The following is a 25,760-nucleotide window of genomic DNA, read 5'->3' on the forward strand; positions in this document are numbered from 1 at the left end:
ACAAGTCTGTCCATTTTGGTTTCTCCCACATTCGAATTTTTCTAAAACACTTTGCAGTAAACATAGATAATTTTATGAATCCGGGCTCCTTTTTATTGCAACCCAATAAAACAAAAACTGAAGCCTAATCCACACCCCTGTTAAGGGTGCACAGGAGCAGAGAGCCGAAGCTAGACAAGTTGCAAGGGCATGCGTGCACGCGCTCCGCATCCATCTCTTTGCGGGCGACCCACCATTCTTTCAAAAGGCAAAACGGGGACAGCATTTTGCCATGGCCGGCTACTCGGAAAGACAGGCTGATAAGCCGAGAGAGTTGGAATTCACGGAATCCAATATCGTGCAGCGCAAGCCTGAGCGTGCTCTAAGTGCAGTCTGCAGCCTGGGGCTAGAGACCTGTTTACATGGATTCCCTGGGAAGCAAAGAGGGAGGAATCTGCGGGTGCAGCCTGAACTTCGTCAGATGGTCTTTGTTTATCCCATACTTTGAAAAGCATGTTATACTGACAGAGGGGGGGGGGGGGGGAGGGCGGGCGCGGGGGAGGGAGTGCATCCCCTTTTCCTCCTGCCCCCCGGCGGTGCTTATCCCAGAGGCTGGATCGCTGTACTCGCAACAGGAAGTTGCAACGTTTCTTCGGTACAGCTGATTCCGCGGAATCCACGCGCGTCTCTAGAGCTAGGAAGGGCAACTTGAGGGCGCTCAGCCACATCACGCTGTTGAAGCTGTACTAAAGGAGCTCCAGCGGGACGATCGGATCACATTTCTCCCATTGTCTTCCCTCTCTCTCACCTCGCCTCCTTACTCTCAGTTCTCCTGCACCCCCAAGATCTTCTTCCGGTACTGCTCCGGGAATTCTCTCGTCCCTTTTGGAAAGTTCTTGGCGTTGCAAGCCGCTTGGTGAGTAGCTGGTGGTATTCTGCCCACTTTACACGCTCTGTTTTGCTGGATGTGCAAATTTTCTGCTATGTGGATTTCAGATATTTGGTGTGGGTGTAGATATTTCAGTCTTCTGGCTGCGTACTGGGGGCAATAAGAATGCAATCCTATGCTCACCTACCTAGAAGTAAGTCCCATTAGGTCACAGGGGCTATACAAGTAAACAGGATTAGGAGACTTTAGTAAGTGGCATAGAAACCTAATAATTAAAACTAATAGATAAAGTAAATAAACAGACATAGGGTGTAAAATATAAGTAGGGGCAAAAACCTCCAAAATTTAATTTCTGTTTACTGGGGAAAGTTATTCTTGCAACAACTGGCATATTTTGGAGAAATACCAAATAGAAAGGGCTAAACTGAATTTCTGGGGAGGAAGAGGTCAATTATATATATACTTATGGACAACTGTGGCTGCAATTTATGCATGAGAATGGCTTGATTTAGTTAGGCTAGTGATTTCAAGCTGCAAGTTTTACCTAGGGGGCAAAGAGCATTGAATTCAATGGGACTGAATGCAATGTCGATCTTTTTAACCCTTTTATTTCTTGGGAGAACTGGGTGAAATCTGATGGCATAATTTCCCTTTCTGACAGGGTCTTTTCTACTAACATTCAGGTCACTATAGACAGAAGGATCCTCCGCTCTGCCACGAAAACAGAGCGTGTGTGCAAATTGAGGATTACCAAATAAAAATATGTTATTTATGAGCAGTTGTTATGAAAATGCCGCAGAGGTGGCCTTAGTTAAGAAACCTGCAAAACTTGTAGTGTGTTTTGGGGAAGGGGATCTTTAGAGTTTTGGAGGGAGGGAGTAACTCTTTCCCCCTTCCCCTACTCCATGGTTTTTCTTGTTTTATGCCCCCCTCAATTTGTATAATTGCCATGTATGCCCTGTGGTGGGGTGGAAAAGTTGGATAGATTCAGGAATTAGGGAGTTATGTTTAAGAAATTAATTTTGCAGTGGTTAAAAGTTCTCTGTTGTCACTTGATTGGCACCAAAGAGAAATTACAATTGGACAGGGCTGAGTGATGGATGTGGAAAGTAGAGTGGGAGAGGCAGATGGATGCCCTCCAAGTGCGCATGGAGTTGCACACTATCAGTCTTACTTGTGGAACTATGGCAAAGCATAGAAACAGCATTCTGTACCATTTCATGCAGTGATCTGAAAACCACTTTGCATTCAATTGAGACTGTCACAAAAACATGTTTAATTGTATTAAATGATAGGGCAATAATTCTCAGCCTACTGATACTTGGCTACCTGTACGTGGGATGTGATCGTCATGTCCTTATTCCCAGCCCTGCCATGTCACACCGCCATAAACCATCAGCCACTCACCAGGCCAAACATCTGTGTATCAAAGTAGAAATGATTCATTGGCCTTGGCCAAAAACGATTCATAACCGGAGTAAAGTTAACTGTGTAAATGACTATGAAATAAGATCATAGAACGCAGGGGGACAGAAATAATAAAAAAGGAAATAGGATGTGAGAGTGACATTGAGCGGTATGATTCAATTCTTTAGAAATTAGTCATAAACTTACATAAGATAAAGTAACTCTTCATGCGTTTTATGGATGGGGAATGTTGAATAGTAGAAAGAAACCACTCCTGCTGGTAAGTAATATCTAAAAGGATGATGTCATGGCCCAGAGCTAAACTGGGTAATTGGGACATCCATTTGAATGTGCATAAATAATGGGCAGGAGCTCCTGGACCCTTATATATTTCTTCTCTTTTTTCTGTTCACCAGCCCCAATCCAGAGAAAGGTATTTTTGCTTAAATCTCAAGGAAAGGCATTAGTACAAATTGGTAAAACCTCAGCCAAAACGAAAGCTGTGGGATTGCATACTAGGAAAGGAAAGAGCAGGTGCAGTGATGTCTGGCTGAGGCCTTCACCTCCCCAGTGGGATCCAAGTAGCACTTATTGTTGTTAGTTGCGAAGTCGTGTCCGACCCATGGACAACACTCCTCCAGGCCTTCCTGTCCTCCACCATCCACGGGAGTCTACTTAAGCTCACACCATCTCCTTCAGCGACTCCATTCTCTGCTGTCCCTTGCTTCTTTTGCCATCTATTGTTCCCAGCATTAGGCTCTTCTCCAGGGAGTCCTTGCTTCTCATTAGGTGGCCAAAGTATTTGAGTTTCATCTTCAGTATCTGGCCTTCTAAAGAGCAGTCAGGGTCGATCTCCTCTAGCACTGACTGGTTTGATTGCCTTGCAGTCCAAGAGACTCACAGGAGTCTCCTGCAGCACCACAATTCAAAGGCCTCAATTCTTCGGCGCTCAGCCTTCCTTACAGACTCCGAATTCCACCAAACCTTTGTGTTGCACAAGCCCTTGCTCATTCTGCTTTTGCATAATGCACAGCCGGTTTAACAACCATGCTTGTGCAAAACGTAATTGGAGCTAGTGATCTCACTCTTCTTTTCACACACAGTTCAGAGCCTAGTTTCTACTGCTACTAGCAGGACGACCCAGCAGAACACTTCCCAGAATGCCATGGTTATATTGCTGGACCTGGCAGTCATGGTGTGACCATCTGGCCAGTTGAGTTCCAAGATTAATCTCTTTCTGGACAGAATGCTTCGTTTTCTAGCAGTTGTTCTTCCACAAATAATTATCAAGGTTGCATGAGAAATTAATCCCAGTTTTTGATCATGACTTAGGCAGTTCACGCCTCATAGAATTTGAACGCCAGCTTTGAGCTTTCCTTATATGTCTGAGCTTTCAGGATGATTTTGAGCCTCCCACACGCATTCAAGAATGTACTTTTGAAAAATATAGACAGGCTTGCTTTAATTCATGGGAGAAGAATATGTACAACATGCATTGAGTGATGTGTATGTTTAGAAAATAAACACAAATATATGCATGAATGTTTATGCAAAAAATAAAAAGCAAAGCTCGCAAACCAATATGTGCATGAAAGGGAATGAGACTTGAGCTGGAATAAGGAGAATTTTGACAAAGTTTTGCTTGCCTTTTTAATTACAATATTGTTTTATATTTTGACTGTCTTCCTCTTGTGAGGAAACCAAAGTAGCTTATATAGCTCTGTGAAGTCAGTGTGCTTGGTGACTGAATGGTGTCTAGAAGCCAGTTATCCCAAGCCCCAGATGATTACACCACAATGGTTCTCTATGTACATCCCTAATTATATCTTTTAGTGATAATTGTTTGCAGAGTTGTTTGCAGAGGAAGAGATCTTCAGCTGGGAGGTGCCTTTGTGTGCTATGCCTTGATACCTGTGAGAGACCTGTTCTGGGGCTCAGGGAGCTGCATTCTCTACTCCCGTGATCCAGCAGGGGCCACATGCTGGCTGTCACTGCTGAAATATTTGCTAATGCAGTTGCTGATGCAGCGGCAGAGACATTAAGAAACACAACTTTAAAAAAAGACCTCCCATGCACTTCCTTTGCAAGCAGAATTGTGCTCCAGCAGAGCCTCTGAAGGTGAGAAAGTGCTCCCAAAGAATATCCATCGGGAATGTACCCCTTGTTTCCTTTCAAAAGGACCACTGCATTTGCTCCCAGCTTGGCATTAAATTTAGCAGAGATCAGGGCTGCAAAAGCAATCAGGGCTGCAGACAGTTTGGGGCCTGCATGTGGCCCATACCTGTTTGAATCAAAATGAGGGCATCATGGTTTTTTTCTCATGCTTTGACTTTATTGAAGATTGCAATGAAATCAGGCCCGATTCATCCGTTGTGTGCTGGCAACCACATTGGCACCAGCTGGACCTTGCGCTGAGTGTGATGCTTAAGGTGGGGGATCATGCAGGAGCACCTGCTGGCCAGTGCTTCCGTTTTCCAAGAAAGGACAGCAGTTACATGATAGCGCCCTCATGCAGCACAATTATTGTATTATCCTTGGATTTTATTCCCTTGGTGTCAGTTCTATGTGGCCTCAGGGAAACAGGACAAGCACTGGAAAGGGATCATCTAAATCAGCCCAGAAAATTCCTACCAGGCTTCTCATTTTACTAAGTTTTCCATCCTAATATATTCACTGGCAGATGCAGAAGCCTCTAAACTGAGAGGCAAAGTAGATGCTGCTTGCACTGTGAACAATTGTGTGAATGGCTTTTTAAAAAGTACACTGAGCTTATGGGGACCTTGGTCTAACGTGACGTTAATCTAATGTGAGTTTAGAGGGCTCATACCATACCGAAGGCTACACAGATACTACACGGCCAGTGTGGGGAAAGGCTCCCCTTTAGTCCAGTGAGAGCTTTTTTCTAGTGCAAATAACAAGCCTGTGCCTCCCCATCTTGTTTGGGAGGAGAAAGGGTTAAAGCTCTCTTTCAAATTCCTACAGCAGTGTTTAGATCAAGATTGAAAGCCCCACTCTTGCAATTTTGCTTTTTAGGGGCCGTGCAATTGTGGTGGTTTAAATTTCTGAATCTATAAATCTAGGACACTGTTACACATTGACACATTGAGTACATTACCTTGAAATGTTTTTCCAGAAATGGGGAGAAATGGGTCCTTTGGACAGAAGACCTGTTTTGCTCACTGGTAGAGCACACGTGTTGAATGCAGAGGTCCTGATTTCAGTCCCTGGCATCCCCAAGTAGGACTACCAAAGACCCTTGTCTGAAACTCGGAGGGATCACTGCCACTTAGCATGGACAGTGATCTGTGATAGTGATCTGTCTGCGTAATGGAAGGTATATGGATGTTCAGCACCAGGAATTCACATCTAAAGATGCTTCCAGCTTCATTGCTAATTCGTTTCCATGCTGCTCGTTCTGCAATACACCGTGCTTAATTTAGTTCACCCCCAAAGCTGAAATGAATGCAGTAATCATAATGAGACTATAATATGAACTCCATTGCGGTCCATTTAGAACAGCTCCCATTTTTGAGATCCAGGCCTAGGACTGGGAGCAAGGCATATTCTTGTAATGTCCCCATGGTAGCATCTTGATAAACATGTTTGGTTATTGCACTGTTTGTGTGTAATTTTCCTGACTTTACTCTGACCTTATTTGTTTAAAAATCAATCTCAACAGAGAAAGGGGATACACATGTGAATACTTTTTTTCAGAATTCAAGTATTTGTTCCAAGAAGAAAGGAAACTCCCCAGAGGTTGTTATTCAAGTTTTTTCTAAGTTCAGTCTAATAGTTAACCAGTGCTGTCCGATGATTAATAACTAACCAAAACCCAGTCTACTTTAAAACAAAGGCCTCGCTTTCTCCTTATTTATTTTCTGATGACTCTTTCCCATTCCAGGTTGAAGTAATGATTTGTCTGTGTGAATAGACTACCAAGGTAAATCCCACACATTACAAAAACAGCCCATGTGTTCTTCTCATCACCTTTGAAATTATCTTTTTCAGTAACTTTACTTCACACACACCATCTTTGATGTACACAATACTCAAGTGCAGGGAAAGCAAGAGACATAAAGAGCATAAGTGAACTGTTTTTCCATCTGTGAATTTGGCAAAGAGAGTTAGTAGACCTTATGACCTAGCGCTGTACCCTCAGTGCTCCTTTGTGACATGTTCAGTGCAATTACACGCATGTTTTATGGAGGACGGTCCTCCGTTTGAAGGGCTACCAGCGGACAGTCCTGTATTAGAAGACTTTCTCTCTTTGCAAGGCTCCCATTCAGAGATAAGGAGCCATAAGATGGGAGAGCAAGCAGGAGCTTGGAAGTTGCCCGTCAGTGGCTGACCACCACCTAGTGACCTGGCTTGCACAACCACCATCGGCTACCAAGGTCAGCTGAATCCCCAGCAGGTGCCACTCACTGATTCAGCCCCCTGCCCTGTTATTTTCATGCCCACCAAACCCAACAAGGGTGGCTTGTTGGAAAGGCTAACCAACTGGCCAGAAGCCGTCTTCTGGAGGTTGAGACCCCATGAGAAGCCACACCACTGAGGGTAATTATGTAAATCAGACTGGCACGTGCAGGATGGCAATAAGCCCCTGTGACTTATTTAACCGCCCTCGTACCGTGTGAAGCAGCCCAGTCACAGACCAGGTGCTTCCATGCAAGGCTTTCCCCCCATTGCTGCGCCTCACTCACAGAATCTTTCAGAAGGTCCACACATCCTTTTCCTTCAAAGGATGTTTTCTTCCCATAAAACATAATTTCCTTCCCATGTTCTCTGCACACTTTTTTCAGTCCTTTTCCTACTGCAGAAAAGCAGGAGAAGGATTAAAGTGCAGTGTCTTTTGACTGGTAGCACCAGGAGTACATCTGCAAGTACCCTCAGTTTGCATACATGTATTGTCTCAAAAGGGTTTTTAGCCTGTTGAAATTACGGCCCTGATCTATTGTGCCAGCTTCATTTAAATGCATGAGATTTAGGGAACAGCACAGTGGCATTGTGCTTTTAATGATAAAGAATTCCTCCTAAGCAGCAGCAGCAGCTGCTGGTTGTTGTTGTTGTTGTTGTTGTTGTTGTTGTTATAAAACTGAAATCACCACAGTTGGCTGTAGAGCCCTTTTCAATCTTTAAGTTGTCTTCATGGTGAGTGCTGACCAGTCATGTGTTTCTGTCTCCTATCTTTTCCCACAGTTCTTCCTTTTACCATATCCATTACTCTGTGTCTTGACCACAAAAGTGACTCATTCAAAGTGACAATACAGGAAATGGAAAAGAAAAAGAAAAACACATGTCAGTATCATCTAGTAACATTTGCTAAGAATATCTGTTGTTGGCTCAGTGCGGGATCTTTTCTTTTGCTTTCCATTCTATCAAACAAGAAACAAACACACCTGCATGAAAAATGGCTTTCAGTGTCTATTTACCATGGAAATAGGGCCTAAACAAAGCTGCACAAAGCAAGCCATTCTTAAAGGCTAGGCACCACGGGACACCAAAGGAACGTTCTTAATACACATTGATAAGTAATGCACCCAGATGTTCATCCTTTCTCTCCAGAAAATTTCTGTACACATTTTCTGCAAATGAAGATACGGAAGTCACACAGTAGGGCGATATCTTGCCTGCAACAGGATGTGTGCTGCTCTGAGTACATTCTGTTTTTCAAATTCCTCCTCATTTATATTCCTACCTTTAAGCGTGTTTTTTATCTGTGCATTTTTTGTGGTGGGGGGATATGCATTTAAAATAGGAAGAAAATCATATTTTTTAAAGTGTGTGTGTATGCTGGATTAAAAAGATAAAAATGCCACCTTTTCCCCATCTAAGTGCATATTTTCCTGCCAACAAGCTGAAGTGTGAAAATATGATTTTGGGGCATGATGTGCATTTGCACCTGTGCACAAGTGTGCACTTTCACACTTGCAGAAGTGCGCTCTTATGAACATGAACTGTCTGAATAGCTCTATTCTGGCTCTCACGATGTTGTGATGCTAATACATGCAGCTGTAGTTCCCATCAACTGTAGTTTTTAAAGGGAACATAAAAATTCATCTATTTGGAAGTCTACTTCCCTGCATTCAATAGGAAAAGATGTTGAGTATTAAGGCATATGGCTACAGTGACATACTCCCAAAGAGAGCCTGCAAACAGCTGTTTCATAGACAGGGTTGCTTAATAATGTTTCCAGACATATCATTCAAATTCTTCACCTTCTCTGCATAATTGTTTATCCGGATTCTAACATCTGACGTTATTCATAGGAACTCAGAGCTTTTTGTCAAGTGCAACCATTGGATCTTCTAGTCTAGTGTTGTAAACACTGACTGGCAGCAGTTCTTCCCCGGAGATACTGGGGATTAAACTAGAGACCTTGTGCATGCGTAGCAGGCACTCTGCCCCTGAGCTTCAACTTCTCCTAAACCGTTAGGCAGTCTAGAACTTGGCTTTGGTCGGACAAGAAAAAGGACAACCCAATGAATCTGTTTGGATATATTATGTGAGCAAGACTCGTGATGTATGCCAATTTTGTTTCAGTTTACAAATCACTCAACAATAACTTGTTTGCAATCCTGAATGTGAATGCAAACCTGAGGACTTTTCCTTTGGAAAAGCTCGCAAATTCCCAAAATTTGTTCACAAAATATACATTTGAAAAATGCTTAGAATTCTCAAAATGTGCAACTTTCTAAAATTGCACAACATTCTCAAAGTGCGCACATTTGAAACCACCCATGCTTTAGTCTGTGAATTGTTTGTTCAACTTTCATGTTCAGTTGCTTTTGTGCAATTTCCCCTCTTGGGCAAACAAACACCAATCACAACTGAGAGTGCAAATCAAGCGACAAACAGTGAGCTGATGTTTGGGAAGCTTTGGCAAGCTTAGATATTGCTCGCATGCCCATCCCCTCTGTATATCCAATCCTTACAGGACATGGTTTGCCCCAAACATGGTTTACCCTTGAATGAGAATTGTGAGCTTCAATAAAAGCAGTGATATGGATTCAAGTAATTCTGAGCATATAGAGACAGAACGGTGTGGAAGGAGCACACTAATCCAAGGCCTCCTCACACAATGTCAAGCCATGCTCTACACCAGTCCTATAGATGATGGAGGATTAAGCCAAGTAAAAATAAATGTTCTCCTGTATCTTCTTGGGCTGGAGTGATTATAAAGGCCTGCAGAACATACTAAGCTGGAGATGTGTGTGCATAACTAGGTTTCCATTCCTAGCTTGATGGAGCTGCATGCACAAAGTTCATGAGGCATTGCTAGCAATGAGGGCTACGTGTATGTTCTCGGGAAATTAGTAGAGCTGACCTCTCCACTGAAGAGGTCATCAGTACCCTCACCAGAGTCATGGTTCAGTGCCGCTCAGGGCTGCCTGCAATTCAGCAGAGCGAGGTAGCAAAGTCAGGCAAACTAAAATGAGAGCCGTGAAAGGTCAGCAAATGATAGTTCTTTAATGGACTACAATTAAATTTTATGTATTTTTATTGTCAGGAAAACAGGGGCACTTTTTGGACATTCTGCATCGTTTTTCAAAACGTCTTGACTGGCTTAGGGTATGTTGAAGTCCATTATTTGCAAGCTCATGCCTTGTGCAATTATGTGAATGCCAGTTTGAGTATCGACAGGATCTTACATAGGATTAGAAGAAAGCCCAGTGATTTATCTCTGGCTTCGTTACCTCTCTGATCTTCCTCCCAAGTGATGCAATACTTCAGGAATCTGAGATGGAGAAAGCGAGGAAAAAGACAAATAAGGCTTTGGTATCAACTTGTACAGCGGGTGGGAAATGTGTAATTATGGGAACCCATTTCCAGAAATTTCTTCTCATTCCTCATCCACTCCACCCTTCTCTCTCAACATCTTAATGCATTTTAAAGGAACTAATATACTGAGCAATTTTCACAGGAGTGAGTGCTGCAGTTCCTTCATGCCATCTGACTACTTTTAATTGAGGTTGGACCTCTTCTATGCCTGTTGTACAAAATCTCAAAATTGCACCAACTATGGATGCATCATTTCTACTCGGGTCCTTTAGATACCACTGGCAAATTGAATGTCTTTTTCCCCTGTAGTCCCCACTTCCAGATCTGCTACAAAGATGGGGTCTTGGGCTACTGGCCCAGCCTAGTTGGCCTTAAAATTGTGAAGTCTGCTTCCAAAGTGAAGAGGGATGCTTTAGACTTTAGTATTGCAATAGGAACTGCAAGGCCTCACAGCCTGGTGCAGTCCAAGACCACAACTGATTATGTGACAAAGAGGAGTGCAACTTTAGATCTGGCCTAACTTCCAGCTAATGCTTCATGCCATATCCATAAGTTAGGGCCTAAGCTGGCAGAAACATATAAGCTAGTGGGATGTACTCCCCTGTAAGTGTGTTTAGGACTACGGTTTTAGTTTGGTACAAGCAAAATTGTGAGCATGCCTCATAACAGAGGTATAGGGAGTAAGTGAGCTGCAAACGCTTGTCATTGTGCTATCTAAATACATGTATTTCAGGTTTTGCTATCTGAGATTTCGGGGTGTAGTGTGGTCTTGGAAACTGAAATCCTATATTTTGTAGTAAACAAATGAAACTGTATTATTTGACCAGAAGCAAATTCTTACAGTTGCAATGTAAAGTTAAGCTCTTTAAAACATTGAACACTGAATCCTATATTGAAGTCTGCTTCAAACACTGTCAGTGTAATTCATTGTATATCCATGCAATTATAAAAAACTGGCTATTTTTCAGTACTTTTAATACAGACTTTTTGAGGTACCAAAAGTGCTGAAACATACATTTTTAAGATGCATATCTATGACTCATTTCTATGTACAGCACTCAAAGCCTTGAGCCTATACAGACAGATATGTAGGTTTTAGTTCCTCACACATCCTTTAGAAAATGCAAAAACAAAATCACAAGTTATTTCTACCCTAAATATGTATAAATGATCAGAAATAAATGGAAGCAAACATCATACCCATCTCTTTTTGTTTTTAGCTTTAATTGAATACAACATTCATCAGGCCATGCTGCCAATTTGTTCCAATTCCAGCCATCTTCAAAGATGTTTGGTCAAATTCACAGAGCTGTTTCTGAGTGGAAGAATGCAGACTCCTGTCTAAGATGTTTCATGCACTGGGCTCCATTCAAGGAGTGCCATTCATTTCTGGTCCAATTAAAAGTGTAAGGTGCAAGGATTGGTGACCATGATCTAGTGAGGCAGAGGACAAGTGACCTCTCCTATCACCACCAGCAATGAGCCCTCAGCCAAGGGGAAGGCCATGTCCCCTGAAGTCATTAGGTTCTTGAACCGGCTTCCCCTGCTCCATGCTTTCTCCCTTTAGGGAAAGGATGTGGAGCAGGAAGAGCCACTGACTCCTGGTGGCTTCATAGGGAGGATCTGATCTGCAGCATGACCCCTGGGAACCAGCTTCACCTTCCCTACACCTTCTGTAACTTCCTTAGTACCACCGATTACACACTGACATTAACAAGAGTGTTCCTGCCCTGCCCCATGCCAAGCCGTCTCCTTCCTGGCCTCCAGGCCAGGAGGGGGAGCTGTGGGGGGAGGTAGGCTTGAGGAGGAAAGAGACCATGGCAGGTCACTTTCCTCTGCTGAAGATAAGCGAAACTCTTTACTGAATAACTCTGAATGCCTCACAAAGACATGGATGCCCCAGGCCACCTGGACACGGCGGCCAGTATGTTTTCACTTCCTGGTAGTAGATGCTGTTTTCTCTTCAGCCTTCAGAAATAATCCAGTCCTTGCATTGAAAGAGTGCAATTTCCAGGCAATGTTCTGAACAAGCATCTAATTTTAATTTCCACTCTGCATCTGTGATGGGATGGCAGCTGTGACACAGAATGACATCAGCTGGTGACTCCTCTAGGCCAGTTGTGCTGGCTGATAGCAGTGCTTACTGTGCAGCCGGAGAAGCCGTGCGCCGGACAACAATACCTGGAAAGAATGGAACGCAGCAGTGTTTGTATTGCGTTGGCCCCTTCCCATGAACAAATAAACAAGCGAAGTGTGGTGGTGGTGGTGGTGGTGGGGAACTGCTCTTGCAGCACTTTTAGATTGGCATTATTCCTGCTCAGGGCTTGCTCTTTATTGGTGCAAGCCTCATGCAGGAAACGGTGCAGACGGATACAAGAAAAATCCTTGATGTCCTTCTCAAAATAATTTTAGCAACAAGACAATGGGCTAGGGAAATCTGTTCAGTGGGGTAAGTGGGTGCCGGACGATGCTGCACATGGCTAATCACATGGCTTAGGTGTAACCATTGTATGGCTTCCACTAATTCAATTCCATGGATCTATTTAGGGAGTGATTCCAAGGTAATTGTGCGGTGGGTCATTAACATTTCCAGAAATCCAGCAGACTCAGTCCGCCTATGCCCATAAAGAAGGCATTGGATATTTCCACAGGTTATCGCCATTCTTTTATTTCACTCATTCTGCAGCAGAGCGTTTGCATCCTTAGGATACATCCTTAAGCTTCCAGGAGCCAAACCACAAAGCATCTGGAATACTCCTTTCTGTTGTAAGTCAAAAGCTAAAATGTACTGTGTTAAAATGCATTCACTGAATTCCATTTTTTTTCTGACATGTAAGAGAAGCTCTCTTTTCTTTTTTTTTCTTTTCTTTTCTTTTCTTTTCTTTTCTTTTCTTTTCTTTCTTTTCTTTTCTTTTCTTTTCTTTTCTTTTCTTTTCTTTTCTTTTCTACATGGGGCATTTATTGTACACTCATCATTTCCTACTTATGGCTGTTTATGGGTTCTTTAGATACATCATAATCCTCTAATTTCATTTCTTTGTCTAAAGAGCATTCTGACAAGGTGGTGGTGATGGTGGTGGTTTGAGAGGGGGAAAAGTAGCATTGTTGAAAGTGAAAGAAAATGTACTTTCTTACTTATACAATAGTGACATTCCGCTACGACGCAGTACCACCTGGAGGCTATGCAGCCAATCCGCCATGCATATGTCAGCTAGGCATCAGTTTGAACGTGGTACACGTGAATAGATTTGCTACATATCCAGATTGGCAGGGCAGCCAAGAAAGGTTGCATATGCAAATAATTTCAGGAGCACATGGGAGAGAATTTTAACAGGCCTAATTGTGTGATCTTGTCTTACTTGTTTAAATTGTTTAACATTTTGTTTCAAATCACTTCTGAAATGTGATTGTTTTACTGGTGCCTCGAACTTCGAACGTCTCTAAGTTCTAATGTTCCAGAGTTTGAATGCTAAAATCTAGGTAAGATCTTTCCAAAGGTCAAACGATGCTTCTAAGTTCAAACTGCAGGCACAGTGAAAAAAATGCTTCAGGGCTTTTTCAGTTGATTTTCAGTGCCTTTTCAATCATTTTGAGTGCCTTTTGAGTGAGTGCCTCTTCGTCCTTTTCAGTGCTTTTTGGAGAGAAATCTGCAAGTTGCCTTTTGAAACTTAAAAGTAGTTTGGTTTGCTGATGTGACTGCAAATTTGGCATCTTTAGTCCTGTCTCAAGCCACTTGCCACAGGCTCTGCTGTTCTCGGCATGGCTTTCAGTCCAGTGAAAAACCCTCCTGCCCATTTTTGCTGATTTCTCCACAGTTCCCCTGATAACTCCTTGGTGTCCCAGAGAGCCCCCACCTGAACTCTGCTGCCTGCTCCCCAAATCAGAAAAGGCTTCACCCACCCCCAGTCAAATGTGCAAAAATTCACATGGCTCATCAGTTCCACCCAATTCCTTTGGCTGCACGTGGTAAGACCTTAGCCTGCTCGCATAGTCCCTTAGATATGCCATTTGATCAGCATGAATAGACTCATAAGTTAACTAATGGAGATCATATTTATACACTGTTAAGATAAATAATCCATGAGCTAGATCCATGAGCTAGACAGGACGTATTAGGAAAGAGAAGGAAACACAATCTTTCTATACTTCTTCAGGCAAAAATGAAAAGGAAAGAAATGGAAAAGGTAAAGCAGAAATAAACCTTGCCATATTGACTTCCTGCTTACTCACACAAGAATGGGGACACTTCTCTGCTTTGGTGGTAGAAAGCAAGCAACAAAAATTCCTCCTTTTATTTCTTTCCTTGGCATCTGAGGAAACATGAGTTTCTAGGTCATTGATATACCTAGATTTCCATTAGCATTTCGGTTGCATATGATGCATTAGCATTATATTTCTGCTAATTGTGCTAATTAAGTACATTAGCATTTGGGCTGAGTATACTGCATCGTTAATGTTATTGTTGCTAGATTATTCAAACAGAAAGAAGATTCTGCCAGAACAGCAATACTATTGATCAAGTTATTATATAACACTTCTGCAGGGCAGGGATGTCTTTGTGTCTTTATCTTCATTACAGCCCTGTGTGATCATTACGCTAAATTGAATGTCAATGACTTTCTAGAGGCCATTAAACAAAGCCAGGAAAAATGGAATTGGGTCTGTCAAACCTAAATGGTGTTTGTAAATCCATCTTACATGTATGCATTGTATTTTCTTTTCTTCTGATTGCTCAGGAAAGAAGACAGAATGAGAATGGATGCGTTTGTGTCTGCCATAGGTTGTATTTTGTTCAGCCTTGTGGCATTTCAAGTTACTGCAGCTCCACAGGATGAGGAGGAAAATGAAGATTTTATAGGTTAGAGATCTGACTTCTTCATTATCACAATCTATATTACATTGAAATAAAATGTTTCAGTTTAACAGGTGTACTTTGTGCCAAAGAGAGAGCCACTTTGGGCCAGTTCACAAATGGTCTTCACATAGCTCTTCTGATTAGTTTGCTTCTGAACTGTGACAGTTTTACAAATGCTTTACTTAATAAGTCTATTCAGTTTTAACTTTTATTTTTCTATGCAGAAAAAAACCTGAATCTGTATTTAAATGTGTGCTTCTGAATGTATTCTCTCACAAAATAGGCATTTCTAAACACATTTTGTCTCAAAGCACACATTTCTAGCTGTATGTAATCCTGAACTGCAAATATATAAATGGATTTTGGTACTTCTTTGCAGACCTTTCCAGTTCAACATGATAAAGTCTTAACTGAGGCAGGAAGAACCAGAAGGGGCTGGGCAAGCACACACAACCCTGTCTCGGCACTCACTTCAAGCCCTTGTTCCTGCAGGGGGCCTTGGGGCTGCATCCAGCAAGGGTTTCAGTAGTGCTGGATGCAAGTAAAATAGGGCAAAGGACAAAGAATTCCCACTGAACTGAGCTGATACTTATACTGGAATAAAAGATCCTATGAATCGGACTATTTTATCACTATAACATGAATCCTGACATTTACTAGGTACATCCAAGCTGGCTTTATCTTTCAAGACACATTTCCCAAAGGGAATGAGTCAAAGCAATTGAAATGCCAGTTTCTTGTAAATGAAGTATTGTCATCACAGTTTGAAGAATCGGCTTGTCTAACAGGAAAAGCATTGCGTAGTGCGTGGGTGGGCGAGTGGGTGGGTGGCAGGTTGTCAAAGCAAGCAGATGGGGGAATGAAAAAGAAGAAACCCATTTCTCTCATTGTGACAAGCTGGTTTGCATTGATAATGTTTGTCAACAAGCAGCCTTTGAAGTATAACTGTGGCACTGTGTGTAGGGTCTGTGTATCTATCTAGACACTAGAAATGTAGGAGTCCTGAATTTTTGCAAAGATGTACATTAATTTTCAGAATAAAACTGCAGGGAGCACTCAGAAAGAAGTTTTCCTAGGAAAACTTGTCATGCCAGGTCACGCTATTGCTGAAGACTGATTACGTTAGTGATGTGTCACCAGCATAAGCAGATCCACCCATGGGACACTGGCATAAGTCTATTAGTGGATTTCGGTGCTCTCTAGGAGCAACTGTAGCAAGCAGGTCTACTAGTTGGGTGTGAATGGTCTTTTCATAGGTCGCAATAGGTATCCATCATCTGGTGTGTAGAGTGGATGGTTGGCATGCAGTAAGACAAGTGGAGAGTTTCCTCCATCCACTGATGGACTGATGGAGCATCTTTACCTTTCCTGGACTGCTAAATGATTTCCTTGGTGAGCAACCGAGCAGTATTCTTTCCCTCTAAAATCAAGACAGACAGACAGACAGACAGACAGACAGAACTAATAGCTTGCAGCAAAGTGCTTTCAGAATTCTTTGCAAGGATAATGTATGCCATGTTTTCATTTACAGTTCATGTTCTTCCCCCATTGAAACTTGGTCTGCCAATCTGTGCCTTCAAAGCTGACAGTGGCCCATGCAAAGCAATAAACAACCGGTATCACTTCAACATTCAAACTCGCCAGTGTGAAATGTTTAACTATGGTGGATGTGAAGGCAACGCAAACAATTTTCAAACTCTGGAAGAATGCCAGGAAAAATGTATAGTACCAGGTGAGTATGTTTCTTTCAGAATTTCTTCCTTGTTAAGGGTTTGATTTTCATCCCAATTTTCTGTCAAGAAAAAATGACACTCAAACAAAATCCAATACATATTTTTAAAAAGGTATCCATCATTGCATTCATGATCTTGGATCTAGAGTAAATCTGGAGAGGTCTGAGTTGCGCTTTCTGCTTAATGAATGATAAGGAATGGATATTCATGAAAAAGTATGACCCAATGAGATTTACTTTATGGTAAGAAAGCATTGGATGGCACCTTTTTTTGTAAAACACCCTCTGAGCTTTCAGGTATTTTAGGAATAAATACAATTTTGTCTATAGCTGATTGGCAGATGGATGATTTCCACTTAATGTTTAGAAACATAGAAACAGAGCGAGTCAGAAGGGGTCTCCTGGGCCATCTAGTCTGACCCCCGGCTCCAGCCGGCTCCACTCACGACATGCCCACCATGTGCACGTCCAGCCTGTCTCTGAACACCCTCACCGATGGGGCCTCAACGACCTCTCGTGGAAGCCCATTCCACACCCTCGGGGTCCTGACTGTCAGGAAGTGCTTCCTGGCATCCAAATGGAACCTTGGCTCCCTTGGTTTCATCAAAGACTTTGTGCTGTGACTTTCCAGTAAAGTATACTGCTTCCATTGGAATATATTCTTCTGGAAGTGAAGAATCCAGAAGATTCTGGATTATATTCAGATTATATCCATGCCCTTTCCCTAATCTGGGATTAACTCTTCACTATTACTACTAAATAGCTGAGGAAAGAAGGGAAACGAAAGGCAAGGGGGAAAGAGAAAGATACACCCAGTTGAATGCAGAATTTCAGAGAACAGCTAGAAGAGATAGGAAGGCCTTCTTAAATGAACAGTGCGTAGAGGAAAACAATAGAATAGGGAGGATCAGAGATCTCTTCAAGAAAATTGGAGATATGAAGGAAATATTACATGCAAAGATGGGCATGATAAAGGACCAAAATGGCAGGGACCTAGCAGGCAGAAGAGCTTAAGAAGAGGTGGCAAGATTACACAGAGGAACTATACAAGAAAGAGCTTAACATCCCTGATAACCATGATGGGGTGGTCACTGACCTCGAGCCTGACATCCTGGAATGTGAAGTCAAATGGACCTTGGGAAGTCTGAGCAACAACAAAGCTAGTTCTATTCAAAATCTTAAAAGACGATGCAGTAAAAGTGCTACACTCAATATGCCAGCAAATTTGGAAAACTCAGCAGTGGCCACAGAATTGGAAAAGGTCAGTTTACATTTCGATCCCAAAGAAGGGCAATGCCAAAGAATGTTCAAACTACCACACCATTGCACTCATTTCACATGCTAGCCAAGTTATGCTCAAAATCCTACAAGCTAGGCTCCAGCAGTATGTGGACTGAGAATTACCAGAAGTACAGGCAGGATTTTGAAGAGCGAGAGGAACTAGAGATCAAATTGCCAACATACGCTGGATCATGGAGAAAGCTAGGGAGTTCCAGAAAAAGATCTCCTTCTGCTTCATTGACTATGCTAAAGCCTTTGATTGTGTGGATCACAACACATTGTGGCAAGTTCTTAAAGAGATGGGAGTACCAGACCATCTTATTTGTCTCTTGAGAAACATATATGCGGGTCAAGAAGCAACAGTGAGAACTGGACACAGAACTACTGATTGGTTCAAAACTGAGAAAGGAGTTCGGCAAGACTATACTGTCGCCCTGCCTATTTAACTTATATGCAGAGCACATCATGAGAAAGGTGGGGCTAGATGAATCACCAGTTGGAATTAAGATTGCTGGGAGAAATATCAACAACCTCAGATATGCAGATGATACCACTCTCATGGCAGAAAGTGAAGAGGAACTAAAGAGCCTCTTGATGAGGGTGAAGGAGGAGAGCACAAAAGTTGGCTTGAAACTCAACATGAAGAAAACTAAGATCATGGCATCTGGTCCTCTCACTTCCTGGCAAATAGATGGGGAAGAAATGGAGGAAGTGACAGATTTTATTTTCCTGGGCTCCAAGATCACTACAGACGGTGACTGCAGCCAAGAAATTAAAAGACGCTTGCTCCTTGGGAGGAAAGCTATGGCAAATCTAGACAGCATACTAAAAAGCAGAGACATCATCCTGCCGACAAAAGTGCGTATAGTCAAGGCTATGGTTTTCCCAGTTGCAATGTATGGCTGTGAAAGTTGGACCATAAGGAAGGCTGAGTGCCGAAGAATTGAGGGCTTTGAATTGTGGTGCTGGAGGAGACTCCTGCGAGTCCCTTGGACTGCAAGGCGATCAAACCGGTCAGTGCTAGAGGAGATCAACCCTGACTGCTCTTTAGAAGGCCAGAGACTGAAGATGAAACTCAAATACTTTGGCCACCTAATGAGAAGGAAGGACTCCCTGGAGAAGAGCCTAATGCTGGGAACAATAGATGGCAAAAGAAGAAGGGGACGGCAGAGGATGAGGTGGCTAGACGGAGTCACTGAAGCAGTTGGTGTGAGTTTAAGTGGACTCCCGGGGATGGTGGAGGACAGGAAGGCCTGGAGAAGTGTTGTCCATGGGGTGGCAATGGGTCAGACACGACTTCGTGACTAACAACAACAGCATTGGTACTTGCGAGCATTAATGGGATAATCAGAGTTACAACAGTGCAAAAAAGGCACACATTACAGTGGAAACCCTGGTAAGAAGACAAGGTCATGTTTAGACAAGCCTTTGACAATCAGCCAGGAATTCATAATGTATAGGTTAGGTTCGTGTTTTGGAACAATATATCCAGCTGCACTCTGGAATCAGATTTCAGCTGACACACTGCATTCCTTTATCACATCTCAGTCACTCCTTTTCTTGCACTAGTCTTAGCATGCCCACTTATACCACAGTTGTTGGTATTTCATATGTGTGCTTAAGATTTAAAACTGACCAACTATGAACTCTAGAAGAATAATGATAATTACCCAAATGAAAATACTCATGCTTGGGAGAAATTTGACTGAGCCCCATGTGAAATTAGATTTATTTATTAGATTTATATCCTGCCTTTTTTCCTTTTTAAAGTATCTTACCTCATTCTCCTCATCCTGCTCTCAGTCATCCTCACAACAACAATCCTGTGAGGTAGGCTAGGCTGAGAGTCTGACCAGCCCAAAGTCACCCAGTTTATCCATGACTGAGCAGGGGCTAGAACCCAGATCGCCTGAGTCCCAGTCCCCCACTTTTGACCACTACACTCTCTTAATTAATTAGATGATTAAGGCCGCTTTCCAAAGTACACTTACTTTGTAAGTGGGGGTAAGCTCCATAGAAAACTAGGAATCTTACATCTGTTGAGACATGTATAAGATTGCACCATGAAAAGCTGATTCAACTCTCTAATTAGGAATATGAAAATTAGGTAAGCATGAGAAATCCACTCCAAAATTTTAATGAATGTATACAATTAACATCTCCCAAGCCATTCAGTGAGCAGAGACAGCATTGCATTCTGGAATCCACATTTTTTTCGAGCTTCTTGATTCAGCCCATCTTGAGGAAATTGTGCATATGACATGTGTATAATATGAAAAGATGAGTAGAAAATGCATATAATTTATAAAAGTGTGCTAAAACAGCATTTCAGTAATATACTTATAAAAACAGGTACATTTAAAATGCACATAAAAAGCATACATTTAAGGTGCTCATTAGAACAAATGCACCAGAAAGTACAGATTTCAGTACCTATTAAAACACAAATTCGTGCAGAAATGAGACAAATCTGATCTTTAAAAATTTGGCAGTCCTGGTGAGAATGCAACTGACAAACCCTTCGATTCTTACTGGAAATGGAGATGATCCACAAAAGGTTGGCCACTTGCTGTTGTAATTGTGTGATTTTGTGAGCAGGCTTGATATCTGCTACTACTATTATTACTTATTATTATTTATTATATTTGCATAAAAGCTGCTGGTTAGCAACATGCTCTCTGGGCGGCTAGTACAATACAAAACCAACAAATAACACCAATAAAATAATACAATTAAAATATCATAGTTAAAAAAATAAAATCACAAAATAATTAAATAAAAATAAAACTTGCATTAATATAATTAAAACACTGTGCAGTGATATAATTAATTTAGATAGTGCCAAAGCTGTGCTAGGAAAGGAAAGTTTTTGCCATGTGCCTGAAACTCAGCAAGGTAGGCATCTGACGAATCTCCAGCGGTAGATTTCACATTTGGGGTGCCACCACAGAAAAGGCCCTCCTCTTTGCAGAAAAGAGTCAAAGGAAACTTGTAGGAGGGTTCAGGAGAATTCAGCACCCCCAAACTAAGAACCTTGTCCTTTAGGGAGAGTACAGCCCCATCCAGTACAGGTTTACAACCTTCCAGTTGGAATGTGGGGGGTTGCTTACCTACAGTACTTCCATTTTATGAGGATTGAACTTGAGCTTAATTGGCTCTCAACCAATCCATTATCTAGTCCAGATACTAATGTATGTCTTTGGACATTCATTCTGATCATCTGTATTAGGGAGGGCTTATCCAGCAAGGTATTCTGGCATAAAAGACAAAGATGAACATAAAACATGAGAAAAGTATTTTCCAGCATGCAAGCACAGATCCGTATCTGTTTTACCATGGGTGGCACTATATTTTTTCCCATCCACTGTATTATGTGTATCTAACTGATACGATAGATGTATATGATAGGCATGAGGCAGGTCAAAAGTGCAGGTAACAAAGAGAAAGTCAGTCATAAATGTGGCACCCCACAATATCTACAAATACTTATTTGGTAGTTTTCACAATGACCTATTTCAGGTCCCTTGGCTTTGCTTTCAAATTATTTATACTTGGGGTGTGCTCCTGTCTAAGCAAGAAGAGTCATGAAGCAAGTAAAAAGGCAGCTCTTATCACAGGTTTGTCGATTACAAAACCAAGCCCAGAGGGAGGAGTTAATTTTTTTACAAAGACAATATTGACTCTGTAGGGATTAGGTTATTGCAAAGTTTCCAACAGACAAAAGCACCATCAAATTTGCTCCTGGCAAAGATAGTCCAGAAGTGTAGGTTGCAGTAAACCCTTTTGCCATAAAGGAAGCAAACTCAGTAGCTCAGCCGCTCCACACTTTCAAAGGCCTCTGTCTTAGTACTAATAAAGCATGAATGACAGGCATGTCTTCATGTACTGGTGGTGCTAGGAAGCTAAATCAAGACAGGGTTCCCAACAGAATGCATATGGCTGTTTAAGCACATGTGTCTCTTATCCACGCTTTAAGGATCTGACTACACATGGCATTAGCAATGTGAAGTATCACACTGTTTTTACAAATTAGATGCCAGGCAAGGGGTGCAATGGGGTGAATGCTGTTACAGCACAGAGGGGAAGTTTAACACCCCTCCCTCAGCCTTAATCTCCCTAAGCATGCCACAGTTAGCCTGAATGCCACGTAAAGTGTGTAGACCCTCTGAGTGTGGTACCAGCCTTGCAATCAACCGAGAAGCTGCATAGAGTTTTCTGATGCATCTGAAAATGAAATGGAAAATAATCCATTTATTAAATGGAAAAGTGTGATCAGAATGAACAATGCCTGATGAAACACAGATAGGACTGATGTCTATACATCCCTGCTGTAAGGTAACCTTCCCCCCATCCCCTGGGCCTATGCATAAACAGAGCTAGGAAGGCTAAGCTGTGCAAAGCTTTGTGCGATGCCCACCTCTGTTCTGCATGCAGATGCCGAGCAGGCGCATTCACCTGTGCAAGATCCAGGGCATTTCTCATGCTGATTCAGTTCAGATCTGGGACGCTTGGGACAGTCCACTGAAGTGTGACAGAGAGTCTTAAATCTGCACACAAGTATCGTGGCCAGGAGAGAGCAGCCAGTCATACCACTGGTTCAGTCCAAGCCAGATAACCCACTGATGTTGCCCCAGGACTGTTGGGAGGAAGGGAAGGGTCGCCTCCACCAGCTGTGCTCCAGCAGTGGCCCAGCTGGCCATCTCCCTTGTCAGCCACACATCTGACAAGAATATGAAATGGAGATAAGCACACCCAGTTTCCAGAAAATGGGAAAGGTATGGGCAGGAGAAGCCTCCCATTACAGATGGATGCTGGGCCCCCTTGTACAGCAGCTGGAGGCTTGGTCAGTGGGCGTGCTGGAGGGGCACGGCTCATGGGTGCAGTCCGACTCCTACTTCCATGCGTGGCAGCAGACAGTTCTTGCGCAAGGATTTTGTGCAGCACAGTTAACACAAGACTGGGAAGAGATGCCTGCATGTTCGGTAAGAGCATTTCTGCATGTTTTTGCTTCAGCGTGGAATCCTTTAAAATGCAGACACTGTGGGTTTGAAACTAAAGGTAGTCATTTCTTTATGAGTCATGATTTCACATTTGCAAATACTTTGGTTTCCATTGCAGATTTTCCTGAGACGAGAAAGAGAACAAAATTTAAGACAGGTAATGTGCCTGCTATTATATTTCATGGTGCTTTGTCACTTCTGTGTTATAACATCTGGTCAAGCTCTCTTACTGTAAAAAGCTCATCCAAATGTTTCCTGGACAATTTTAAAAAAATTTACTCATTTGGGTATTTTTATCCCATCCAAGTGTGACACATCTCTGGACAGCTTACAAACAGAACACCCAATAAATGCATGTAATAACCCATAATAATCCGTAACAATGGAACGTAACCGAGTATACTGACATGATTTTCCCCTTTCATTTCTTCAGGAGGAAGGAAGAGTATCTAAAAATATTTATTTATTTTATTTATTTATTAAAACATTTCTATGCCGCCCCATTCTCCAAAGCCTCGGGGCGGCTCACAGCACTTTAGGAGATAATCTAAAATTAGAGATAGAAATGATGCAATAAGTGAAAATGCAGACTTTAAAATGTATTAGTAGACTCTCATAAGTTGAATGTTTTAGTTGAGAATACACACACATGAATATAAAATATTTTTGCACCATTTGTCACCCACTTGGACAGTGAAAAAATCACATGCTCTGTGGTACCAAATATGTGCATCTTTCTTTGTTCAAAATTTGTGTCTCGGATTGTTGCGTAGGAAAAGGTTAAGGTAAGACTATAAACGGTTTTCTTGTAAGGTTAGTTCTGTTTGATCATGATCACACTTGCAAGCTTGTTCAGATGTCTTTTGCCACTTTGGTGCAGGAAACAGAGTTGGAAAAAGTGACATATTGAGCCAAGTGGTACCTGAGGGACATTCACAGTTGCGCCTCCATTCCCTGAGTGTGCAGCCAAAAGCATTTTTGAGATGTTCTGTAGAAGAAGTGATAGGCCCAAATGCAAGTTCTGAGGAACCGTGTGTCACCATTAACCCATGTCCACATATTATCCAGTAGTTATGTAACTGAAAGACATCCCCCAAGCCACCAAAATCATTGAGTTAATGTTGACCTTTCCCAGTCTGGGCTCATTGGCTGTGGGAGGGACCATGAAGCACCGTCAAATCAAGTCAGTCCCACTAGAGAGACCTGGAAGGGAACACCGGTCAGACTCTTATCTACAGGTCGAGGAAACAGGTTGTCTCAGTAGCTATTTCCCAGATAGTCCAGCAGGAGGGTTTCTTCCATTGTCAGGAGCCCAGACTCTTACGCTAACGTAGAAATATTTGAATCTGGACCATGAAAATAAACAGGACTGTAAGGAATGGAATCCAAGCAATGACGATACGGGAGGCAAAGTACCAAGCAGCAATAGTTTAATACGTTCTGGCCAGACTGGGCACTCACCCCAAAGGTAGTGCACTGGAGGGGCAGTTTACACAGCCTCTTATTCCCTACTCATGCGCAAAGTCCCTGCCTCCTTTCTCCCATTGGCTGGGATACTCGGAATTCACACTCTTCCCGTCCGCCTTCATCATACTACTCCTTGGTATGTTACCCCCACCTGCTCATACGTCCCATGTTCGTGCTAATGACCCTCTGAGTCATAGTAGGAGGCACCATTAATATGCATTAGCTAATTACGCAGCTGTACTTTGGGTTCTAAGTTCAACAGTGTAATGCCATGTCTACCAATTACATCTTGTAGTCTATTAGTTTGTGTTAATCACAATACCTTTATTAATCACTAAGTGAGCCATAGCTTTACCTGCTCTAGTTTGTTAGGCACAGTAATCTTCAACTTCTCACAAGGACTGAAAAAATTGTCCATAACACAGAATGGTTTTGTTTGCCTAGAGCTAAAGAAAAGATGCACTTATATATTAGCTTGCCAATAGCCTTTACTTTTTACAATTGAATAAAGTAACTTACTAATAAACAGTGCAAAGGAACGTTTACAGCGGCAATTTATGTCTTGAGTAAGAATCTGCTCAACTCATTCACAGGCTACCCTTGATTCCATGACCTGTGGGTTAATTTTCCACAGGTGTGTTTTCCGTGGATGCTTGATTTTCTGTTCCTTGGTTTCCATGATGATAACACGAGTTATTCTCGTAAACTCAGCTGCTGCACTTCATCATCCACCCTGTGCATTTTGCTAGTTTCACAGTAAGAGAGACCTGAAAACTGGGCAGTTGATAGCAGTTCACATGGACAATAACCATTGCTTAAAGTCACAGTCCTAATTTACCTTTATCTCCTAAGTCCCAGCCCACCACCCTAACACTAAACCACACGAGAGTTGCTCCTTCACTTCTTGTGGCAACCTGCTGGTTCACCTTTCTCCTGCTTTGGCCCAGACCAGGGTGGTGGTCAGAAGGAGGAGCAGGAGATGCCACTAACTGCTTCTCACCCTCTACCTGTAAAGCCCGTGATGAGGAGCAAAAGGATGCCATTGCTGATGACAAGGGAACAAGCCCATGGAGCGTATCCTAACCACTGGCCCTCAGACACCTGACGCCAGCCAGCACTGCTGGGTTAGAGCACCCACAGGCCATATAATAAGCTTGAGAGTTATATCACAGGCTTAACTAGATATCATGGGGAAAAGGCATCTTAACCAGCATTTAGCCAGAATACTTTCATACTGGATGGAACTAATTGGAGGGTCAGGAAAATTGTGGTAGTTTAAAACTGACCTTTATACTCATGTCAGTGGGGCTATAACACAATGAATGTTTGGAAAGTTAGGTTAAGAGGTACAGCATGCTATATTTTTCT

At 42.4% G+C, this 25,760-nt stretch overlaps 1 protein-coding gene across 3 annotated transcripts in view; it reads left to right on the forward strand.

Annotated features, from left to right (window-relative positions):
• Positions 1 to 580: 580 nt before the first annotated feature.
• TFPI (tissue factor pathway inhibitor) overlaps positions 581 to 25,760 on the forward strand; it is a 37,250-nt gene continuing 12,070 nt past the window's right edge. Inside the window, exons 1-5 of one of the 3 annotated variants that reach the window (XM_044426996.1) lie at positions 583 to 895; positions 12,744 to 12,823; positions 14,794 to 14,915; positions 16,444 to 16,644; positions 23,044 to 23,082. In XM_044426996.1, coding sequence (XP_044282931.1) covers positions 14,807 to 14,915; positions 16,444 to 16,644; positions 23,044 to 23,082 — 349 coding nt within the window. In that variant the 5' untranslated portion in view covers positions 583 to 895; positions 12,744 to 12,823; positions 14,794 to 14,806. Of the gene's footprint in view, positions 896 to 12,743; positions 12,824 to 14,793; positions 14,916 to 16,443; positions 16,645 to 23,043; positions 23,083 to 25,760 lie in introns of all 3 variants that reach the window. The other 2 variants (XM_044426997.1, XM_044426994.1) reach the window with 2 other exon arrangements.

Source organism: Varanus komodoensis, unplaced genomic scaffold (assembly GCF_004798865.1).
Source record: "Varanus komodoensis strain SLA01 unplaced genomic scaffold, ASM479886v1 scaffold18_1, whole genome shotgun sequence".
Taxonomy (NCBI): domain Eukaryota; kingdom Metazoa; phylum Chordata; class Lepidosauria; order Squamata; family Varanidae; genus Varanus; species Varanus komodoensis.